We start from the raw sequence: 23,735 nt of genomic DNA, 5'->3' as shown, positions 1-23,735 counted from the left end.
AATGGGCTTCATCTCAGATCCAGACATTATGGAGGAAGGACAGATCTTCAGAGACAATGGCCAGCACATGTGCATAGTATTCGCACTGTGCATTATAATCCACTGCTGTTAAACACAGACCCACCTGAATGATGTATGAAAAGGCATCCAAGCTCCTTAAGGATTCTCTGTAGTGACTGCCTCAGTGTCCCAAGTTTTACCACTGTTCAGCATTGACAGTATTCTGGAGACTTGCTCCAGCACAAGCCTGTGATTCTTATTTGCGTTAATGAATTTCTTTTGCATTGCAGTTCTCCCAGTACATCAGAACCTCTCAATTAAAGCAATAATGACACTACTGCTTGGAGCACACTTATGGAAACAACGAACAAACTGCCCATAAACATATCATAGGCTTGGACCATTTTCTCTATCAACTCTGTATGAAGGAAAATAATGCTCAACAATAAATGTCTTTTCTTCCAATGCCAACATCATTGCTACAGTTAAATGTAATGGAATAGACTCAAGACGTGCTCTTCTAATGATGTGCATGCAGTTGAATAGCATATTTCATAGTACATGTACTGAAGGAAGTGTGTCGAAGTTCAGTGCCGTGTTTTTTGCACCATACTGTATATGCCGAGTGAAAATTTCATTAATGAAAAATGTTTTTGTTATATATAAGATAATCTAAAAATATATATGTACGTGTTCATACATATACATATTTTCCCAGTAATTTGCATTTATTAATGCAATTGTATATTTTACTATTATCAGAACCACCATGTGGTAAAGCAGTAGCATAATAAAAGAAGCTTAAATGAAGTTGTAAACAGTAAACTTGATTACCATATATAGTAAACCTTAGAGAATAACACAGAAATGTTTGTAAATTATATATTAATATACTGGAGACACAATCTATCATACCTCTCCTTGAACCATTAACAGGCAAAGCACTCACAACTGACTCTGGCAACCCATTCCATTCATTCACAACTCTCCAAGCAAAAAATCTAGTAATATACTAACCACACGTCTATTCGACTTCGAGGGATGACCTCTTGTTCTGGTCCCTCTAGCTAAGTGCTGAAACATGTCCTCTGCATCTATCCTATAAAATCCTTTAAGCATCTTAAATGTTTCTATCCTCTCTTTCTCTCCTCTCAATCAACTTCTGCAATCCACACCTTCGGTCTACGAAGGAACATTACACAGGCCACTCACCATCTTGGTCACTTGCCTCTGAATTCTCTCCACCACTTCCTCATCCCCAAGAAACTCAGAGGATCAGACTTGGACACAGTAATCCAGATATGGACATATCAAGGCCTTATAAAGAGGAATGACAACTTCCTTATCTCTACTTGTCAATCATCATTATGCATATCGAAGATTTAGGCCTAGCATGGCCTGTTCCGGCCTTAGAAGTCATCATTGAATCGTTTAAGAGGACATCCTCGTTTTCTTTTTCCTAATGGCTTGTACTTTAAGGCTTGTTTTGGTAATCTTTTGTTTTCATTCTACTTGTTAATGTGTTGTCCAATAGCCAAGTAATCTTATGGGTTACCTTAGCAATATGTTCTCTAAACTTTAACTCTCTGTCTACCACCACCACCTCTAAATCTCCAGCTTCATCTATTTCCTGGAGTACAGTGCCATTAATGTGACACACAGCTTGTAATCTATTTATCCCAAAATGCATAACTTTATATTTCTCCACATTAAACTGACACCCATTAACTTTTGCCCAAACTGACAACAGCCTATGTAAATTGTCCTGCAAGCTGTCCACATCGCCTTGATTAACTATTACTCTACCTAATTTTGCATTACCAGCAAACAACTGAATATTTTCTTTCAGGTTATTTCCTATATCATTTATGTACAAATTAAACAGCAATGGTCTCAGCACTGAACCTTGCGGCACACCATTGGTCACCTGTTTTCACATCAATTCTGCCCCTCCATATACCAATTATAAAAAGTTAGTAATTTACTAAGGCATGATCAACCCTTCACAAAGCCATGTTGACCCTCACACAGTATCATATTTTTATCTACCCATTCTTGAATTCTCTTTTTTACCAATTTTTCTAGTACTTTTACCACCATGTCTAAGATACTGATTGATCTATAATTTGTTACTGTATTCTTAGAACCTCCCTTTTGCAAAGGAATTGTGCAAAAGGGAAACTTTGCCCTCTTTCCATTATGTTTGTTTATAGTAGAGTTTTTCTGTATGCTCCACTCCCACAGTAACTGTGATATCCCCCTAAGAATATAACTATATAATAAATGTTATTACAACATGTGAGCACTATAGTAATGGCAGCCGTTTTGTCATTTGAGTTTTGCTTTGAATCTTAATGGGCATGCATGTTAGCTGTTGTTTTTAGAACAGTTGTAAGCAAAAAGAAAGCAAGCAGGTAGGAGAGCTGAAAGTGTTTAATAAACTATTGAGTTTATTGTAGGTTAGTATATAAGTTTTCTTATCTCAGAAAAGTTTTATATTCATCGCTAATTATTCTCCAAGGAGGAATTGTAAAGTTAGTAAATGTTGGCAACTATGGTGTGTGGTTGGAAGCACATTTAGAACTGCTGAATTAAATGTATTCCTATTGGATGAGCGATCATTCTTCATGTCTACTTCAGAAAAATGAGGAAAATGTTCATTAAGGAAACTAGAAGACATATTCAACTAAATTGGTCAATTGAGACTTTTAGCTATTGTATTTAAGGAATTTAAGAGATAAGATGGACTGAATGAGTAAATAGAAAATAAATAAAGGAAGATATATAGGACAGTGATAAAACAGATGCTGCAAAGGAAATTTCCGTGTGGTCAAGTGAAACTACAGAAATTTTTAATTGATGCATATAAAACTTTTCCAATAAAATACATTTCTTCAAAATTTATTTTTTAACTATAAGATTTACTGTGAAAGAATTTTACTGAGCTTTATATAGAGTAATTCCTAGAATAGCCATTTAATCATCATAATCAAATTGCTGACATGTACCATCAAGGGGTGTACAGCATATGATAGTACTACATGAAACTCACATCATTACTAACTTCCTATCTACAATTTTCCTTCAAATCAATCTGTTATTACCTGTCAAGACTCCAACATTATCAAATCCTTCTAAGGCACATTTTACTGTATCAATCCACCTATATTTTGGTCTTTTTCCTATCAACCTGGCAGAAAACACTTGTTTTGTTAATCTTTCCTCTCCCATTCTTTAAGTGACCATATTACCTGAGATTAGATCTCCTAACACAATCAAGTTCTTTCCTAATATCCTCATTTTTAATATGATATTGCCATTGATGCCATCTGTTCACTCCTCTAATCTTTGGTCAAGTGTTTTATTTCTAACCCAGCCCTCAGATCCATAAATTAAAATTGGTTTGAACACTGTCTTACATATAAGCTAATTTAGTGTTTTGACTAATTTCTCTCTTATTCCATATAAATTTATTCACTTGACTTCCTACCATACCAGCTTAATTGATTCTGTTATCTATTTCCATATTTAATTTACTATTTTCACTAAAAATCATGCCTAAGTAGCTGAAATGTTTTACTTATTCTATAGGTTCTCAGTTCACAATGAAGTTGATATTTTCAATGCTTCTGCCTATTTTCATCTTTGCCTTGATATTGCTGACCTTCAAACCATATCTATTACAACAGTTATCCAATTCAGTCAGGGAATCTTGCAGACTTACTGGATTTATTTAAAAGTATCACATCATCTGCATAAAGTAAAGAGCTGAGATTAACATTTCCAATTTTGATATCAGGTTTAATACCACTTTCCTTCATAATGTGATCCATACAGATAATGAATAACAGAGGGGATAATGTACATCCTTGTCTCACACCAGATTTAACATTAAACAATCTTCCTGTACTTCAATTCTAACTGCTGATTTACAACTCAAATAAGGACTAAGTATTGCTTGAGCCCCAATACTACAACTGTAGCATTTTGAATAGCTTTTCTCTTGGCACCTTGTCATATGCCTTTTCCAGATCTACAAAACTGAAATACAGATCTTTGTTATATTTCCATGATTTCTCTACCATCTGTCATAAAGTGAAGATCTGATACTGACAGCTTCTATTTGGCCTGAATCCAGCTTGTTCTTCATCAAGCTTCCCTTCCACAATCCTTCTCAACCGTTTCTCAAGTATACTTGCATAAATCTTACCAGGAACACTCAGTAGAGAAATACCTCTGTAATTCTCACATTCAGTTTTATTTCTCTTTTTATATATGGGTACTATGAGAGCTCTAGTCCAATCATCTGGAATTCGTCCCTCTGTCCAGGCCTTCTGATGTATGCAGTGCAGCCACTATAAGACTTTTACACCTCCATACTTGAGCATTTCTGGTTGAGTATCATCTACTCTAGCTGCCTTTCCACATTTCAGGCTTTTGATGGCTTTTTGTACTTCATGTATGGATATGTATTCCTGATTGCATGTCTGGTCAGTGGAAATTTTTTTTCCATTCTGCTGTCACTGATTGTTTCATTTAACAATATTTTGAAGTAATCACTCCATACGTCAAGGATATCTTTTTTCTCCAGTTTTCATGTCACCTTTATCATCTCTAATTTCTTTTATAGCACTCTTTCCTCCATTTCTGAGTTTCTTCAACAACCTCCAGAATATCTCGTCACCTTCTTGATATTTATTTTCTATGTTCTTGCCAAAGTCCTCCCATGACTTTTGTTTAGCTAGTTTTACAAAGTGTTTAGCTTTCTTACATTTGTCTATGTATTCTCTAAGAGTAAAAGCTGACTTATTTTCCAGGAACTTTTGATATGCTTTCTTCTTTTTCTTCACTGCCTCTTTAATTTCCTGTGTCCCCCATGGAGTTCTGATTTTTCTATCCTTGCAAACCTCACCACATGCCTCTCTCTGGCTGAATCAATCAGGGCCTGCCACTGAATCTCCAAGGTTTGGTTCCCATTTTCCAACTCTTTCAATTTTTTTTGAATAATGTTTGTGCATTTTAGTCTACAGTTCACATCTGAAAACTGCTGAACTTTTATTTGCTTTAAAACTTTCTTACATGGTCTTCTTTTCAATATGAAATTCAATTTTATCCTGCTCAAGACTAAATGGTGATCACTTCCAATTTCAAATCCCCTGTATGCTTTAGCATCCTGCACTAGGGAGAAAACATCACTTAGTCAATAAGACTTTTCTTATTCCTTGCCTCTTTTCTCGATGTGAATTTGTACACATTTTAATGTTGGAATATTGTGAAGCATGATAGTTCTAACTATGTTATTAGCAATAACCAGTCCATGTCCTGAGCAGAAATCCAACAGGTATTTGATATTATTAGCTTTGCTCTTCTCTCCAAATTTTCCATTTAATTATTTGTATGTATTAAAAGGTTAGACTAGGGGTAGCGGCTGAGTGTCAAGTCTTTAAAAAAAAAAAAAAAAAAAAAAAAAAAAAAAAAAAAAAAAAAAAAAGGGGGGGGGTTCTGCCCCACTGCTGCCTACTCCCCCCCACCCCCGAATTCCAGACTGGTAGGCCGGTTCTCTATAATATAAAACGATAAGCCTTTTTATGAAAAAATGTTTCATAAAAAGCTTATCGTTTTATATTATAGAGCAGATATATAGAATAGTAGAAATTCTATAGAGAAATGGAATGTCAGATTTCCTTATAGAGAATCAATATTATAGAATTGCATCTATTGTACTATTGTACTGACTTTGCTGATTCTGTTGTCTATTTCTATATTTAATTTACCATCTTCAGTAAAAATCGTGCCTAAGTGAAACATTTCAGCTACTTAGGCATGATTTTTACTAAATATGGTAAATTAAATATAGAAACAGACAACAGAATCAGAAAAGCTGGTATGGTAGGAAGTCAACTGAATAAATTCATATGGAATATATGAATTTATTCAGTTACTTAGGCATGATTTTTACTAAATATGGTAAATTAAATATAGAAATAGACAACAGAATCAGAAAAGCTGGTATGGTAGGAAGTCAACTGAATAAATTCATATGGAATAAGAGAGAAATTAGTCGGAACAGTAAATTAGCTGTATACAAGACAGTGTTCAAACCAGTTTTAACTTATGGATCTGAGAGCTGGGTCAGAAGTAAAACACTTGACCAAAGACTAGACTGCAGATATGAGAGTCCTGAGAAAGATTATAGGAATGAACAGATGGCATCAATGGCAATATCATATTAAAAACGAGGATATTAGGAAAGAACTTGACATTGTCAACATCCAGGAATGCGTTAATAGAGCTAATCTCAGGTGGTATGGTCACTTAAACAGAATGGGCAAAGAAAGATTAGCAAAACAAGTGTTCTCTGCCAGGTTGGCAGCAAAACGACCAGAGGAAGACCAAGATATAGGTGGATTGATACAGTACAAAGTGCCTTACACGATAGAAATATAAAATCTGATAATGTTGGAGTCTTGACAATTAACAGACTGATTTGGAGGAAAATTGTAGATAGGAAGTTAGTAATGATGTAATTTTTTTCATGTAGTACTATCATATCCTGTATGATAGTATGATGAGGGTACATGGCAGGAATTTGATGATGATCTATTTTATATATTGATGTTTACAGTAAATATTTTAATTTTTTTATATACTAGAGCTTCATCCTTTGGATCAACCCAACATGCTGATCACTGAAATCAATGCACCATCATAGATACGAATTTGAAATATTCTAACCGACTAAAATAAAATTATATATAAAACATTATTATCCACAATTGACTAATATATAGGTTGAATATAAGTTGGGAATAACACAGTTGGAGCTATCATTCTTCAGAGAGATAACATTAAATACTTTACAAAATAAACCGAATGTAACACTCAGCTAAAAGTTTTGTAGTTTTACTTGGCCTATAAGAACTTCCATAGCTGCACTTATCTTTTTACTCTTCATTCATTCTGCATGCATGCCAATAAAAACAAATAAATAAAATAAAATTGCTATACTGTAATTATACATATATATATATTAGGAATATATGAGAATGAACAACTTGTATTTATCCAAAGGAAAATGCTCCCATATCAATTTTTTTTTTCACTACGTGTATATGTGTGTTCTTACCTTGGTCAAGTGTTTTATTTCTAGGCACTTATGAGATCTTTTCACAGGCACTCTTAACCAATATGAGCAGATAAGCAGAAATCAAGAAGTGGGGAGGTAAAATATATTAACCATCATAATAAATCTGCACTGGCTGACCATGCCTTGTAGCAGATAATCAGATTTGTCTTTTTAATTTTTTTATGTCAATTCTACAAGCAAAGGTTGAAAACCTACTGCAAATTATTGCCATGGAAGTACTAACGGTTAGATAGTCTAAATCTCTGTTCTAGAGATCAAACTTGGCACTTTAGACATCACTTATTGTGACTATAAGTGAAATATTAGCTTATGAAATAATTATAACTGATATATGTACCTTCTGTCTGATATACCAAATCTACGGAATTATGATATATGAGCTTTGAAAATGATAATCTGGGCAAATTCATCTGATCATGCACACTGTGTGACTACATTAATTCACTCCCCATAAAGTATATTATCAATCTGTTTTCTTCTTCACAAGAACTGTCACAAATGTGAATGTGATTCATGGCTCTACTGAGCATATGTAATCTACTTTATCATGCAGTAATTTCCTTAACCAGTAATTAAGAGTAAATGCTCATAATTACTAGTTGCTTATTTTTTTTCTCTAGCAAATCACTCTCTTTCCAGATTTAATTTCCATTTTAAGTACTACCATTGTGTTTAGGATTCATGTTGATAGACCATAGGAGTATGCTTGTTCTACACTGTAGTGTATGACTACATCACTCATGTAAAAACAGATGAGGCAATTGTATACATGTTGAACACTGTTTTTACAATATAAGACTGTAATAAGTGCATTTGGAAAGGCATATTAAAGTAGAACTGTATTACTGAATCAACCTGACTGACATTAGCATTCACTAATCGGTGAGAAAGGCTAACGTGTTTTAGAACAAATCAAAATACCTCTTCTTGCATATACTGCAATTAAGGAATTTAAATTTAAATTTTATAAACTCTCCATTATTGAATAAATTTCCCTATTATTTGAAATGAATGTTGGCAACATCATTAAATATCTGTTAATTTTTGCACTATTTGCTGTATTGAACAAATGATTATCTAAGCTTTCATTATAACCAGATTTGTGGAATCATAAAAGAATGAATTCAAAACTGAAAAATGAAGCCACATACAAGAAAACTTTTCAGATACTTAATTTGTTTAGTACAATCTAACAAATCAACCACAAATACATATTTAATCTGTGTAAAAGTATTACAAACATACCTCATAACCTTGTTCCAGTTTGCTAATATTCAATGACTTTATGTTCTGCTCAACAGTATTGCTCTTTTTTATCTAAAATTCAAATCAATATTATTAATTCAAAAAAAAGTCTTCTTTAGATAGATATTTCAATGATAGGATGATCAGAATTTTCTTTAGCTGCTCAATACAAATTTTCCTATGATTTTAGCCATTTTATGAGTTTTAATTTAGTACATGTTTTAATCACTTACTAGAAGAAGTAGTTTGCTTGTGTGGCCAACTAACAACCACTTAAACATTTGATGATGGTTATCTGCAAAGATGATAGGCATCAATGTTGGAAATAGTGTCAATGAAAAGAAACAGAATTAGCAGGCAAATTACAAAAATAACATGTCAACATAATTGGTGTTGTTAAGGTGAAGACAAAAACAGAGATACCTCAAAACAAAAACTAAAAACAATGTATATTCAGACAATCTAGTTACCATGTTCAGACCATACAAAAAATTGGCATCCTTATCTGCTCTCCTCAGATCTATTTGGTGTCTGTAAGTACCCTCAAGTTATATGCTCTCCTGATGTGGTCAAACAGACAGGAAAGTCAGTATTAGAATCCCTAAACACAAAGACTACATCAACTACTACTATGATCACTCAGAAGAACTTGCAGGCCATGCCTTGGAAAACTGCCACAAAATCTGAGAGAAAGAAACCCACCTTATTTCATAAGTGAATACCAATAAAGACTATTCCATGAATCTGCCTCTGCCCTAAAAAAACCCTCTCTTCAATAAATTTGTATGTAAAATTGCCTCAAATATGGGGAAACATTTATTCTCAAACCTTCAGCCCAGGGATGAAGAATGCCCAATCAAACCAACTAGGAGATGCAATTTAGGCTTTGCCTTGTTTTTCTTCACATTACTTTTTCTCTTGCTTATATATGCCTGTGTACCCATTTCTTTATTTGTATATACTGTTTCCTTATGATGTCAATTTGACTTTAGCAAAATACAGGAAATATTGATTAAATTATTTTAGTTATTATAGTTATTTAGTTTTCAGTTATTCAGTCAGAGCAAGTGTCTGGATCTGGAGAATGGAAACAGTTGGTGGAAAGGACTACAAGAAGTAGAAATTACAGACGTAGTTTCATTTGGCACCTTTGAGAATGGCTTGGTGATGACTGTTTCATAGTGAAGAAAATTTGAACATGCCCTGTGTCTGAGGTGTGCAAAGTGGAGAAATGGCATCTGCAGTGCATTGAAAAGAGGAGTTTGTTACGAAGAAGTTTGTGGTGTTGGCAGGATGGTAAAGCTGGTCAAGGATTCTTGCGAGTAGGACTGTGTGTGTTTGTTGGCAAATACTTTGGCATCACTACCTGTTTGATCAGTGGAATTAGAGCAGCCAGTATGAAGTGAGTCCTCATAAAAGATGATTCTGCTACTGGATTATTTCCACAGCAGAAAATCCAGTTTTATAGAACTAGATTTTCTTTTTGACCACCAGCTTTTCAAAGAAGTCAGGGTGATTATCAGAGTTTGGGAAGAAAAATGAATGCAATAAACTTTCATAAGGAAATTTTGAGCAAGAACAAATCAAACATGATGAATTCAAGGTTCTGAATTCTCTGAAATGGAATGTCAGTTCATGAATGCATAAGAACCACCCTTGATTCAGAAAGACTCATGTAGGGTGTAGTTGCATTTGTTTAGGTTGCCAGTTGAGGTTCCATTAGGAATCATCGGTCTCAAATACAACTACACCCTACTACAACCACAGCCTTTCTGTGCCACCATCCCACATTTAAAAATGAGTCAAAAGAAGTCCTTCCTGGACTTCTTTTTGCTCAGCTATGTATTGTCACACTATTGAGTCTCATGCTGGCTCTCAACTGTCACCTGGAATAACAAGGGCCACATGGGAGTGCAGACCACGAAAAGTGTACTACAGTCCCCACATCAACCAAACCTCAGGATTTGCTCCCTGAACATTGAAGGTCTCTCAAGATCCAAAGCCGAAGTCATTGGAAAAATATTTCAGAATAAGAACATCAATGTCCTGTTACTTCAAAAGATCCATGTGCCTGACATCATCCCAAACAGACTCAAGATTCCTGGCCTTATCTTAGTGACCCAGAGGTTCCAGCCCAGTTATCGTTTGGCTACCTAGGCCAACATAACTCAGTCATTACCTGACCTGGAATATGATACTGGAATAAAGGTGGACAATCTTAAAATCTACAACAGTAGATTTAAACTTGACTGTGTATTCCTTGAAACTTGTGAAAACTCTACATCATTGCCCTAATCTTAATCAACTGAGCTACAAGCCTATCTCAAAGTTTTGAAAAGTAATCACCATAAACTGTTCATTTTTTTTTTTTTTTAAATGTTTAACCTCCTTGAATTATAGAACTATGCTTGGTTTCCTGGAACTTGAAGTGCTTTTTCCTATTCACTCAGCTGGACTGAGTGAGACACAAGGAAATATAATCATGCTATATGGCTCATTCTTGTATTTCATAATTTGAATGTTGTAACCAGTTTTGACCTCTTCCTGAATGATACTCATGTTACAGTGCGCAAAATACACAGAAGATTATATTAAATTGTTACTTTCCTTTCATGGGTTAAATGTTTTATAATATATTACTGTCTTCATTGCTGATGTGGAGGAAGAGTTAAAAAGTAGGCTCATGAAAACAGGAAGTGAAAGACTCACAAACATACTGCTCACTCAGAGGAAACCCAGTCTCCTGTCCTCATATGGTCCCAACAGTTCCTCTTGAATACCAACGTACTCAGACTCCCTCAAGGCACAATGAGCAGAGTAAGTGGGGAGCAGAATTTTTGGGTATGTGCTAAGAAGTTCCTTGATTTATTACTATAAGGTTCAGTTCCATGCACTATACAGCATCCAGCCTTCAGAACCAATTTACTTATGTACCTTATGGAGAGAAAGGAGGGATCAGAGTCCCTACCGAATGTCAATGGCATACCCTTGATGTCATTATACAGTATGTGAACAGTAGGGGGGGGGATGGAACCTTTGCTATGACAACCAAACATGCCAGGTGTCAACTTCAGGCTAATTAACAAGGCAGTGGTGTTTCACCAACCATGAAAGGCAACCTAAAGGAGAGAAAAACATATTATTTTCTAATTCTATCATGAGCAGATGCAATGGTGTACATTGTTATTCTTCTATTTTTTTTTTCCGGATCTTGGCCAGATGATGAAAATGTTGTTAACATGACAATCACCAGATTCTGGGTTTTAAATAGCAGTTCTCTAAAGATGTTCTCAAGGACTCTATGAACAATTTTGCTGTGCAAAAAGCAATGATCAATGGTTAAACTCGGCTCACAGACAATTAATCACAGGGTAAACTTATCACGCAAATTATTGATCACGGAAAAAATTCACTGAAAATGTTATTCGCTAGAAAATTGAAATGATATTGCATTGACACCGATATATGAAAAGTAAATGCAGTGCAAGATAAATTTCACAAAATATAACTTTTTTATATATTTATGTATTATTTATTTAGATTTTAATTATATTTGCATAATATTTTTATTCTTATACAGTGAAAGTAATATTTTAATGATCGGTGAGTTTCCTAATTTCCATTTCGTCTTAAAAAGTTGTAAATATTCTTTCTTACTTAGATAACTACAGGTTCTGCTGATGGAATATTAATATTTACAAAACTGGAATAAGCTGGTTTAGGGAGAAAGGGCACCATATTTAAGAATATTTATTCTACAAACCATTCACTGTTTTTCTGTGCACTTTGAAATCCATCCAGATCTGACACACACACACACAATCTTATGTGAACTAATTCAGAAGATGAGGCGTTTCATTTATTGAATATACGTGTATTTTGAAAATGACTCCACTTTTCCTACATTGGAAAGATATGTTGTACACTGTTATCATTTACAGAGCTAGTTTAAGATCATAGGTGCACTTTTGAGTAATTATATTAAAGAAAATTATAATAAAATTATGTAAATACTATCATAATTATGTAAATCAGCATAAGCTAAATTGCCATCTCCAGCTGCAATAAGTCTACTTTTTTCCTCCAATTCTAGTATTTTCAGAGGAAGAAATTCATCTCTCACTTAATAACAATTACAAACATCCATGCCTATTGCAAGTTTCGAATCCAGAGCTCATTGGTGGGAGAGGATAAACTATCTAGTCGGTTGTTCATCACCGTGGTTTATTTACAACTTACAATTTATAAATAGGGAAACAAACTAAATAAATAGGAATAAGAAAACATTAATTATTATATGTAGCTTTCCAGGCATCTCTGTTTTGAGCCAGTTGAATTATTTCTTGTGGAGAGAGAATTTGTGCTGATAAGGTGGTTAAATATACTGCCAGAATTGTTTAGTTGGTCTTGCTCTCCATCTTTGTCCATTTGAGGGGGTGTATAAAACTAAAATGTCAAATTATAAAGAACGAGGATGTCTCAGTTGATGTCCAAGTCAATCATGTTGCTGTCTGCATTGGGTTTTCAATCAAGGGTTTTTGCCTCTTCTAAAAGAGTGGAATTATGAATATGATCCTCCCAAGAGTAACCATGTAACAGTCTTAAGCAGGTTGTATTATAGCTAATAAGGTTTTTATTGCTTTTTTGGGTGGAAACGTTCCATGTTTCTCCACGATATAAGAAGATAACTTGCTTTGAAAGCCTAATTTTTGTTTCTAAAGATGATGAGGGGCGATTTCGATATATTTCTTAGATTCCTGTGTTGATTGAGAGCTTTATATTTTCTTAATATTATGTCATTTATAGTATTATTTATATTTGAGCCTTAAGTATTGGAAGTTACTTAAAATTATGATAATGGAATTAACTCACATAAAATATTATTTAATAGTAAAATTTTCGCCTTAATATCATAGGCATCTTCAGTACATGTAAAAAGGCTAATTAAAACAATAACTGAAAATACCAAAGGGTGCCACCTAAGTAGCTCATGTAAGATAACTAAACAAGGATTTTAAGTTTCCTAACTTATTTATAATAAAAAAAAATTTGAAAAACCCACATACATATATATCGATACAATTAAAAAGTTAGGAAAAGCTAGCTGAATTAAAGAATCTTATCTTCCATAAAGGAGATAGACGTAGACCATCGGATCTGTTTAAGTTGGGTGAGTGAAGTAAAGTTTCCGTGTTTCTTTATAAAGCCGTTCCATGAAGAACGACTTTTGTATTGTTCCAATGAACTCTATGTCTAGCGTTGATGGCGTGCTCTGATTGTTCAGGTTCAAGGTAGTGAATATACAACTTGTGTTATTCTCTCTGAATAAAAGCAGATCTTCCCATCTGTCTGAAATAAGATAATCCACGAGAGCAAGGAATTTGGTAGACACCTGGATGACTTAGATGTGGAAGCTTGTCCTTTGGAGAAGTGAGAAAGGTGGCGATTTTTCTGATTGGTCGCAAGGCAACAAAAATATTTAGTGGTTTCAAGACTTGCTATGCGTTCACTAATGCCTTGCACATAAGGAATAGGAATACACGTTATTTCTTCTGTATTTGAAGAGGAAGATATATCAAAACTATTAAAATGGATATAAGAATTCTTATATCCATTAGATAGAAAAGAGGAAATATAATATATTGCAATTCTTTCTGTAATAGTTCCTCTGAAGAACAAAAGGTGTGGGCCCGATGAACCAGTGTTTTAATAGTTCTTGCCTTTTGACTGGGATGATGATGGAATTCAGCATGGATATAATGTCCTGTATGAGTCTCCTTCCTATAGACTGAGAAGTGTAGGCTACCATCTGGTTGGTGAAGAATCAAAAGGCCTAAAAAGGCTAATTGCTTATTTACTTCTACTTCTAGCATGAACTGGAGAAGTTGTTGTAATTCATCAGAAGAACAAATGTAATCTACATATCTGAACCAATGAGTAGGTGAAATGTTGTCAAAAATATACTGTTCAAAGTGCTCCATACAGAAGTTGGCAATAGCAGGAGAAATAGAATTGCCCATTGCTGTCCTTTCGATTTGTTGATATAACTTGTTTTTAAAGGAAAAATAACCAGAATGCATTACAAAATCAAATATTTAACAATGTCTGAAGGAAATTCTTGTTTCAGTAATTCAATGGTGTCAGATAAAGGAACATTGGTAAATAATGAAACATCTAAACTAATCATAATATCTGAAGTGGCAAAATGAAGATCTAAAATTATATTTTTGAAATGCAACAAATTTTTTATATATGTAACAGTTCTTCTAGTTGAAGAAGTTGATAAACTTGATAAAAATTTTGAAATTTTATAAGTGGGGCAACCTATACAGTCTACCACTGGTCTTAACGGAATGCCTGGTTTATGAACTTTTGGAAGACCATACAATCTAGGTGGACGACTGAAAGAGGTTTTAAGTTTTTTCTTTTGATCTTCATCCCATAGAGATACATTATCTATAAGAGAATTAAGTTAACTGACTACCGATTGGATCCGATGTGAGGGGCCTGTAAGTTGAATAATCATGGAGCAGTAGACATTTTTCTCTCATATTCTCTTCTGTCTTGAATTACTACAGCCTTCCCTTTGTCAGCTTTTGTAATAATTACAATTTTTTTTTCAGTGCTTTTGATTCCAAGTAAGAAAGATTAGAACGAGGAGACTTGGCATTAAAAAGAATTTTTGCACATTCAAAACGTGCTTTGTTAGCTGTTTTTTTGAGATAAGGATCGAATACACTGGTTCATCGAGCCCACACCTTTTGTTCTTCAGAGGAACTATTACAGAAAGAACTGCAATATATTATTTCCTCTATTCTATCTAATGGATATAAGAATTCTTTCATCAAAAGAGCTTTAAGTAGTTTTGATATATCTTCCTCTTCAAATACTGAAGAAATAACGTGTATTCCTATTCCTTATGTGCAAGACATTAGTGAACGCATAGCAAAAGTCTTGAAACTACTAAATATTTTTGTTGCCGTGCGACCAATCAGAAAAATCGCCACCTTTATCACTTCTCCAGAGGACAAGCTTCCGCATCTAAGTCATCCAGGTGTCTACCAAATTCCTTGCTCCCATGGGTTATCTTATTTTGGACAAATGGGAAGATCTGCTTTTATTCAGATAGAAGAACACAATTCGTATATTCAAAACCTTGAACCTGAACAATCTGGACTTGCGGAGCACGTCATCAACACTAGATATAGAGTTCATTGGAACAAGACAAAAGTCCTTCACAAAAGTCGGTTCCTCATGGAACAACTTTATAAAGAAACGTGAAACTTTACTTCACTCGCTCAACTTAAACAGACCTGATGGTCTACATCTATCCCCTTTATGGGAGATAAGACTCTTTAATTCAGTTAGTCTTTCGTAACTTTTTAATTGTATCGATATATATGTATATGGCTTTTTTTTTAAATGTGTGTGTGTGTGTTTTCAGTAAAAAACGCTAAATATAAAATTTCTTGGTGTCATAAAATTCCAGTATTAGGGGAAAAGGTAAAGACTTATATTGAAGCCACAGATTTACTTATGCTGATTTACATCATTATGATAGTATTTACATAATTTTATTATCATTTTCTTTAATATAATTACTCAAAATTGAACCTAAGATCTTAAACTAGCTCTGCAAACAATAGCAGCATGAAAGATGTCTTTACTATGCAGGAAAAGTGAGAGATTTAAAAAAAATATATACATGTATTCAATAACTGAAATCTTCTTTTTTTTCCCACCTTCTGAATTTGTTCAGATAAAAAAATATATCACACCTGGATGGATGTCTAAATGTGCATAACAGAAAAATAGTGAACTGTTAGAAGAATAAATATTCTTAAATATTGTGCCCTTTCTCTCTAACTATTGTTACATATTTTGTTCTCCCTAATAACTATTCTAACTATTAACAAAACGGTTAATAGGAATAACAGGAATATGTAAATAAAATACTAGTATTGGAAGAAAAGGTAAAGACTAGTATTGAAGTCGCACATGGCAATTTACTTATGCTGATTTACATTATGATAGTATTTATGTAATTTTATTATAATTTTCTTTAATATAATTACTTTCTCCCCAACCGTCCTATCCCATTTTTGTAACAATTGATATTTCATCTACAGAGCCTGTAGTAAGAAAGAATATTAATAACTTTATACAGAATAAAAAATTTCACAATGCTAAATATAATTGAAATAATCAATAATACACAAAATATATACACATATATATATATATATATATATATATATTTTTTTTTTTTTTCATATATGGAAATGATATGAAATAGGATTTTAAATTTTCTTGCGAAGAATTTTCTCGCAATGAATTTTCCCCACGATGAATTGTCCGGCATGGTTAAACTCTCTTTGTACCTGTAGTATTCATGAACAATATACTGTCTATGCAGTTTTTAATGTTTGAGATATCAGAAGGGATGAGTTCTTATAAAAATCATAATGTATTATATCTCTGGTAACATTTGTAAATAAGCTCACAATATCAAGGCTTGCTAAGAGGTCAGATTCCAGTATTAAACCAATTGTCTTGAATTGATATTTGGAAGGGAATTCTGAGAAAGACTAAAAATTAGTGCATCAAAAATACACAAGATTGATTCCAGTCTTTCTGAAAATGTATCAATGTTATTATTACTACATGTAAGATAAACAGCAAGTTGAATAATTCTTTGCACTTCATTAAGAAGAAGGAACTGAATGTTGTTGTAACAAATTTGGTATTAAAATTATTAAAAAAAAAAAAAAAGTAGAAAATCAATTAAAAGACAAAAAAAAAAACCTCTGAAAACAGGTAGGAATATGAAAAACACCCACTGTATTTTCAACAAGTAAAACATATAGCAGCTTTTTAGACACAAGTTTTAGTGAAGATGGAAATGAAATATGGAAAAACAGAATAAGCAAAGCTAGTATGGTTAAATATGGTTGAATAAATTTATATGGAATAAGAAAGAAATTAGGCAAACTAGCAGTATGTAAGATGATCTTTAAACATATTTTATGGATTTGAAAGTTTAGTTAGAAATAAAACAATACAATGGAAATTTAGACACCAAGATAAAGTGTTCTGTGGAAAATTAAGCTTGCAAACAAAGGGCAGTGGGAGGGACTGATTAAAAATGAAGATATTAGAAAGGATATGATATCACTAACATTCAAGAATGATGAACAGAGAGCTAATCTAAAGTGGTATGTCAAATTCAAACAGAAGAGGACAGTGAAGATTAGCAAAACAGATGTTTTATACCAGGATGGCAGAAAAGGGTCTGGAGAAAGACCACGATATAAGATTTGACAATAATGAAGATCTCTCAAATAACAGATTAATTTGGAAAAAACCTGTTGACAGAATGCTAGTAATAACATTAATTATCTAGTATGGTATAAATAATTAAAAAAACTTAACTTATAAAAATTCAAAATATATCCTCAAGCAACATATGCAACACTACATTAGTGTCATGTACACCATTCAAAGGTATATTTTAAACTTCTTTTATATCTATTGTAATACATAAACAGAATATTTTTTTCATTAGATGTTATAGTAAACATTAAGATCACAAAACATAACTTATACCTTTTCTTTACATCCATTAATAGTAAATGTTGCAAGTCATGATATGTAATTCCAAGTTAGCAGGGTTAAAAAAAATAATAATAAATAAAATAATGATTAAAAAAACATCTAGATAGTAAACAACACAACTGTGAGGGTGGTCTGAAAAGTTCTTGGCCTCAACTATAGATGGCAACACTATCAGCAAAGAATTTTTTTTTCTCTAAGTTGGTACATATGTCATAAGCATCCATGTGAAATGCAAGTCATTCTATCAAGTGGTTTGTTTTATACAGCTGTCTGAAGCAAAAGTGTTGTCTGTATCCCTTGAAATGGATAAAATTGAGTATTGTGCAGTTATAAAAGTCTTTGAAAAAGAATGTTTAATGCCAAAAGAAATTCATAAAAGTTTATGGGCACTCTTCTCCTTCATTTTTAACAAATAAGAAATGGGCCACCAAGTTTAAACATGGCCATACCAGCCTTGAAGATGATCCATGTGAAGAATGTACAAAAATTGTAACAACACCAGAAATCATTGATTAAGTGCATGATATGGTATTGGATGACTGGTGAGTCAAAGTACATGAAATTGCTAAGACTATAGGTATTTCAAAAGAACATGTATGATATATTTTGCATAAAGAATTGCAAATGAAAAAGCTTTGCTCAAGATGGGTACCACACTTGCTCACAGCAGATCAAAAATGCATTCGCATGAAAATCTCTGAAAAGTGCTTGGAGCATTTTAACAAGAATAAAACTGATTTTGTGCACTGATTTATTACTATGGATGAGACTTGGATTCACATTCACCATTACACACCAGAATCCCAAATCAGTCAAAACAGTGGACAGAAGCCAGTTGTTCAGCACAGAAGACAAAGTCGGTTCCATCAGTAGGAAAGGTCATGGCATAGGTGTTTTGGGATGCTAAAGGAATTTTGTTTATTAATTATCTTGAAAAGGGTAAAACAATAACTGGGAAATATTATTACGATCTTTTAACCAGACTAGACGAAAAAATTCATGAGAAAAGACCCAGTTTGCAGAAGAAAAAAATCATCTTTCATCAAGACAATGCACCTGCACACAAAGGTGTTTTGGCAATGGGAAAATTAAGGAATCTACACTATGTCCAGATTTGACTCCCTCTGACTTCTATCTCTTTCCAAAACTAAAACTCTTCCTCGCTGGTCAGCATTTTTTTTTTTTCCCGAATCAAGGTGATTGAAGCTGTAGAGAAGTATTTTGCAGATCTTACTGAGAACCACTACAGGGATGGGATAATCGCACTGGGGCATTGCTGAAATAAACGTATTAGTCTTAAGGGAGATTATGTTGAAAAATAAAAATAATTTTGAAATTATAAATCCGTGTTTTCATTGCTAGGCCGAGAACTTTTCAGACCACCCTTGTACATGTGCAGTTTAATTAATCCCACATCAATACAGTATTGACAAATTAACAGTAAGGACTTCAGTAGATGTGGTTTGTAGTTTAGAATGTTCTGGTGTAAAAAACCTACCAGTTACTTCTTGACATCATTGAAATGAAGGGGGGGGAGTGAAGTATTTTATGAAAACAAGCAAAATTTGTCATATCTTTTTTTTGATAATAAAATAATGTGGAAAAACTTATTGACTGTAAGAATGTTAACTGCAAGAATGAATCAAAAATGTTTGTTCCTAAGTATCTACTAGCCTAATTTATTACTTAAAGAACTGCATCATTACAAAAAAAATTACCTGCAAAAAATACTGAAATTATTATTCTTCAAAGGTTCTTGTGTTTATATTTTACAGGCAGTTTATTTTTATACATATGATCTCCTTATCCTTCATATTATGATAATGATATTTTTGAGTAACACAATTTAAGTATTGTGGGATGATAAGAGTTTGTGAAAGTCTGTGATATTTCATATAGTCAGTTACATAATGTCTAACCTTCCGTCTACTAATTTTCTAGGACTCTAACTCACTGAGGCCTTCGTTTTGTTCTTAATTTTGGGATTAGTGCCATGATCAAACCAACATGAATCATCAACTAATCTCTTTGTTTCATGGCCACCTGAAAATCTGATAACAGCATATAAATACATTAGTTCCAGCATCAACATTTTGCATGCTAATTTCATCGCAATAATCAAGAAAAGAAGTGGACTACCATGAGACAAAAAAAAAAGTAATTTCCATGCATCATAAGAAAAATTTTTGATGAACGTGAACCTATGTGGTCCCTTATTTAGTAGTTATATAAAAGAAAAGTATATGGTAAATACAATGCAATTAGGGAAAGCTAGGCTAGCTTCTTAACTTAATAAGATATTAGTTTTCATTTATAGAAATATTTTTCTCATGCATTTATTGAAAATAGGGAATTTGTAACTAACATCTAATAAGCAAATGGAAACTGACTTCAAATTTGTATAATGAAGAAATTCTTTTATTGCAAAATGAAATTTGATAATACCATGTCCTTTTTGGGGTAGAAGCAATTTCAGTACCACAAGAAATCATGTTCACCTCAGGGTAAGCAGTATCAAACTCAAGAACAAAATAAAAAATACATTCAATTGCTAACATTTTGCTGGAAATCCAGCAAAATGTTAGCAATTGAATGTATTTTTTGTTCAATTGCTAACAAAATGTTAGCAATTGAACAAAACTTCACAGTACGTACACAAGCACTAAAAATATAGCAGTGTATATGATTCAAAATTGTAATCAACATAAGAAAAGAACTCGCATCCAATTTCTGGTACTCTCTCTAATGTTGGATAAAAAGAACTTTACAATTTTAGGTTGGAGTTAGTCTTATGATGATTTCAATTTTTTTTGTAAATTATTCATCATCATTAATATTAAATTCTTGATATATATACTCTCAAAAGGTGTATATTAGGAATTTTATGATAGTACTTGATCAAGTTTATATTAAAACTAGCTTCCTATCATAATTATTCTCCAAATTAATCTGCCCATCCCAACACTGTTAGATTCTACACTTCAATCTTTAAGGCATTTCTAACTGCAACAACTGCTTAGATCTTGGTCTACCTCTGTTTTTTTTTTTTTTTTACAGCCATCCCAGCATCAAACACCTCTTTTGCTAGTCTTTCTTCTTTCACTCTGTTTAAGTAACCATACTACCTCAGATTAGCTCTGCTCACATACTCCTGCCTGGGTGAGCAGAGCTAATGAATTTTACAACTGAAGTCATTTGTTCAAATCTAATATTTGATCAAATTCACCACTTTTAACTTTCGGATCTAAAAGTTAAAAGTGGTTTGAACACTGTCTTGTATACTGCTAGTGTTAGTGTGTTTTGACCACTTACTCTCATACCATATAAATTTCATTAACTGGAACCTGCCATATCACCTTTTCATATTCTATTATCTATTTCCGTATTTAATTTGCCATCTTCATTAAAAATTAGTACTACTTCCAATCCTCCACGGAGTCTGAAGACTCATTGGAGTGGCTGGGACATGAACAAACCACAATAGCTATCATACCCTGCCTGGAACAATTTCAATGTTGGAGCATTCACCCCCTGCAAGCAAAAAATTTCCTTTTCAATTCTTTACTCAAATGACCTATTTATGGTTTCCAGGGATGACCTTCTGTTCTTGCATTCTATGCAATAATTTGATATCTATTTGATAGGCTCCTCTCACCAACATTTCAATCATATCACTCCCTCCACCTATTCACCAAGCTATGAAGACCACATCTCTTAATCTGTCCTCATACATACATCTCCGAACCAAAAAATTAGAATAATGGAAGGAAATGTGTTGAACGATTTGAAATTCCAATTTATTGCATAGAAAATAATTATGAATTAGTATCATCTAAATCTATGTACTTTGTAGATTATATAACCACGTAAACACATCAAAATGTAATATAAATTATAAGAAACTGTTATTTGAAAACATTCACAAAATTAGAATAACTTTTAACGTGGTTCAAAATATTAGAATAATATGAAAATTCCAGTCAAAGAGAAACAACATGATAATCAGTACTTTGTTGCACCCCCCCCCCTAGCTTTTATGACCATTTGTAAACGGTTGGGCATATTATTTACTAGTGGCTCACAGTCTTTTTTTTTATCAAAACAAGCCCATATGGTCTGCAGACTAGAAACAAGTTCGTTTTTGTCTCTGGGACAACTTCTTGAAGACATTTCTTCATAATTTCCCACAAATTCTCATTGGAGTTTAAATCTGGAGATTCTGCTGGTCAAGGAATTATACTAATTTGCCTTTCTTTGAGCAATCTAGTAGTGGTCTTGGAAGTGTGACAAGAAGCTGAAGCTTGGTGAAAAAAGGAAATCACCATCACATAAATCTTCTGATGCTGGTAACATAAAGTGCTCAAGAATTTTTTGGAACACTTTGAAACTGACTCTTTCGTACACAATATGCAGCCTACCTGGACCCTTGCAGTCATACATGACAGAGGGTGCAAATTTCACCAAACGTTTCATACATTCTTTATCGAATGCTTCTTGCTTAAAATGCCAAACAAATCCTTTGATGATCATGGGACACACAAAACATATTTTCATCGCTAATAAGAGGACTTTTTCAAGTCCTCTTGACCCCACAACAGTCTTTGTTTACACCAGTGGTGTTCAACCTTTTTTACTATGCGAGCTACTTTTCTATAAAAAGTTATTCGGCAATCTACTCTCTTATATAGATCACGTTACCCCAACCTGATATCTGATTACGCATTCAAATAAACAACTAAAAAAAATACAAAACTAAAAACTTTGTATATTTAAAAATTTATTTATCACTTTTAATTATTTTAATACAACAAAAAAAAAAATATATATATATATATATTGGAATAAAATATTTATTTCTCTATTTTGGAAAACCAAAGTTAGAAAAAACAACAGATTCATTACAAACTCACAAGTTACAGGAAATGCTGGTTGATTAAAAAAAAAAAAAAAAGTTAATGTGAAATTTGGCATTATTTGGACCTTGCAATATTTTCATAGTCAAGTTGATATGAAGAAGTGGCCAATCGCAGACAATCATCCAAATGATCATTTGTAATTTGGTTTCTTAATTTATTTTTTATGACATTCATATTTGAAAAAGCGGATTCTGACAAGTATGTCAATCCGAAACACGACAGAATTTTTTGTGCAATATCAGTTAATATTTGGAATTTTTCATGTGCATGCTTCCAAATGACTTCATTGTTTATTGATTTTAAATGTATACTATTCTGAATGTTTATTATCTTAAGTTCTACTTCAGCTTGGTTTATATCAAACAGCCCACTAATTTTATTTGAAATTTCTGTGATGTTCAAGTTTTCTTGAAATGGATTATTGATAAAAGATACAATCATTTCAGTTTTATTAAAATATTTAAATCTTGAATTTATTTCTTCCTCAACTAATTCTATTTCACGAATAAATTCTTTTAAATCATAGCGAAGCATTTCTTGATTTTGTTCAAAAAATTTTAATAAATATGGGAGATGTCTAAATTCATGGTCATTTATATTTTTCTTTAATAAAAGTAAGTATTGTTGGAAAGTTTTTATTGAACTTAACATGTCAATTAAACTTTTATCCCTACCTTGTAACTCTAAATTTAAATTGCTTAATTTCGTACAGAAAAATACTAAAAATGATAAGTGTAACAATCATCTTTTATCACTCAATTGTGGATAAATATCTCCTTTTTCACCAAGAAAAAGTTTTATACGTTAATTAA

The 23,735-nt window shown here is 32.8% G+C and overlaps 1 protein-coding gene across 1 annotated transcript in view; it reads right to left on the bottom strand.

The window, feature by feature from the left end:
* Positions 1-23,735, bottom strand: part of barr (non-SMC condensin I complex subunit H) — a 346,268-nt gene that overhangs the window by 195,118 nt on the left and 127,415 nt on the right. Inside the window, exon 7 of the mRNA XM_090391808.1 lies at positions 8,393-8,464. Within this exon, the coding sequence (XP_090247934.1) occupies positions 8,393-8,464 (72 nt within the window). The remainder of the gene's footprint in view (positions 1-8,392; positions 8,465-23,735) is intronic.

This window comes from Typopeltis vanoorti, chromosome 4 (assembly GCF_054136105.1).
Source record: "Typopeltis vanoorti isolate ZY-2024b chromosome 4, IOZ_Tvanoo_1.0, whole genome shotgun sequence".
Lineage (NCBI taxonomy): Eukaryota > Metazoa > Arthropoda > Arachnida > Uropygi > Thelyphonidae > Typopeltis > Typopeltis vanoorti.
This window is presented reverse-complemented; position numbering and strand designations above follow the sequence as displayed.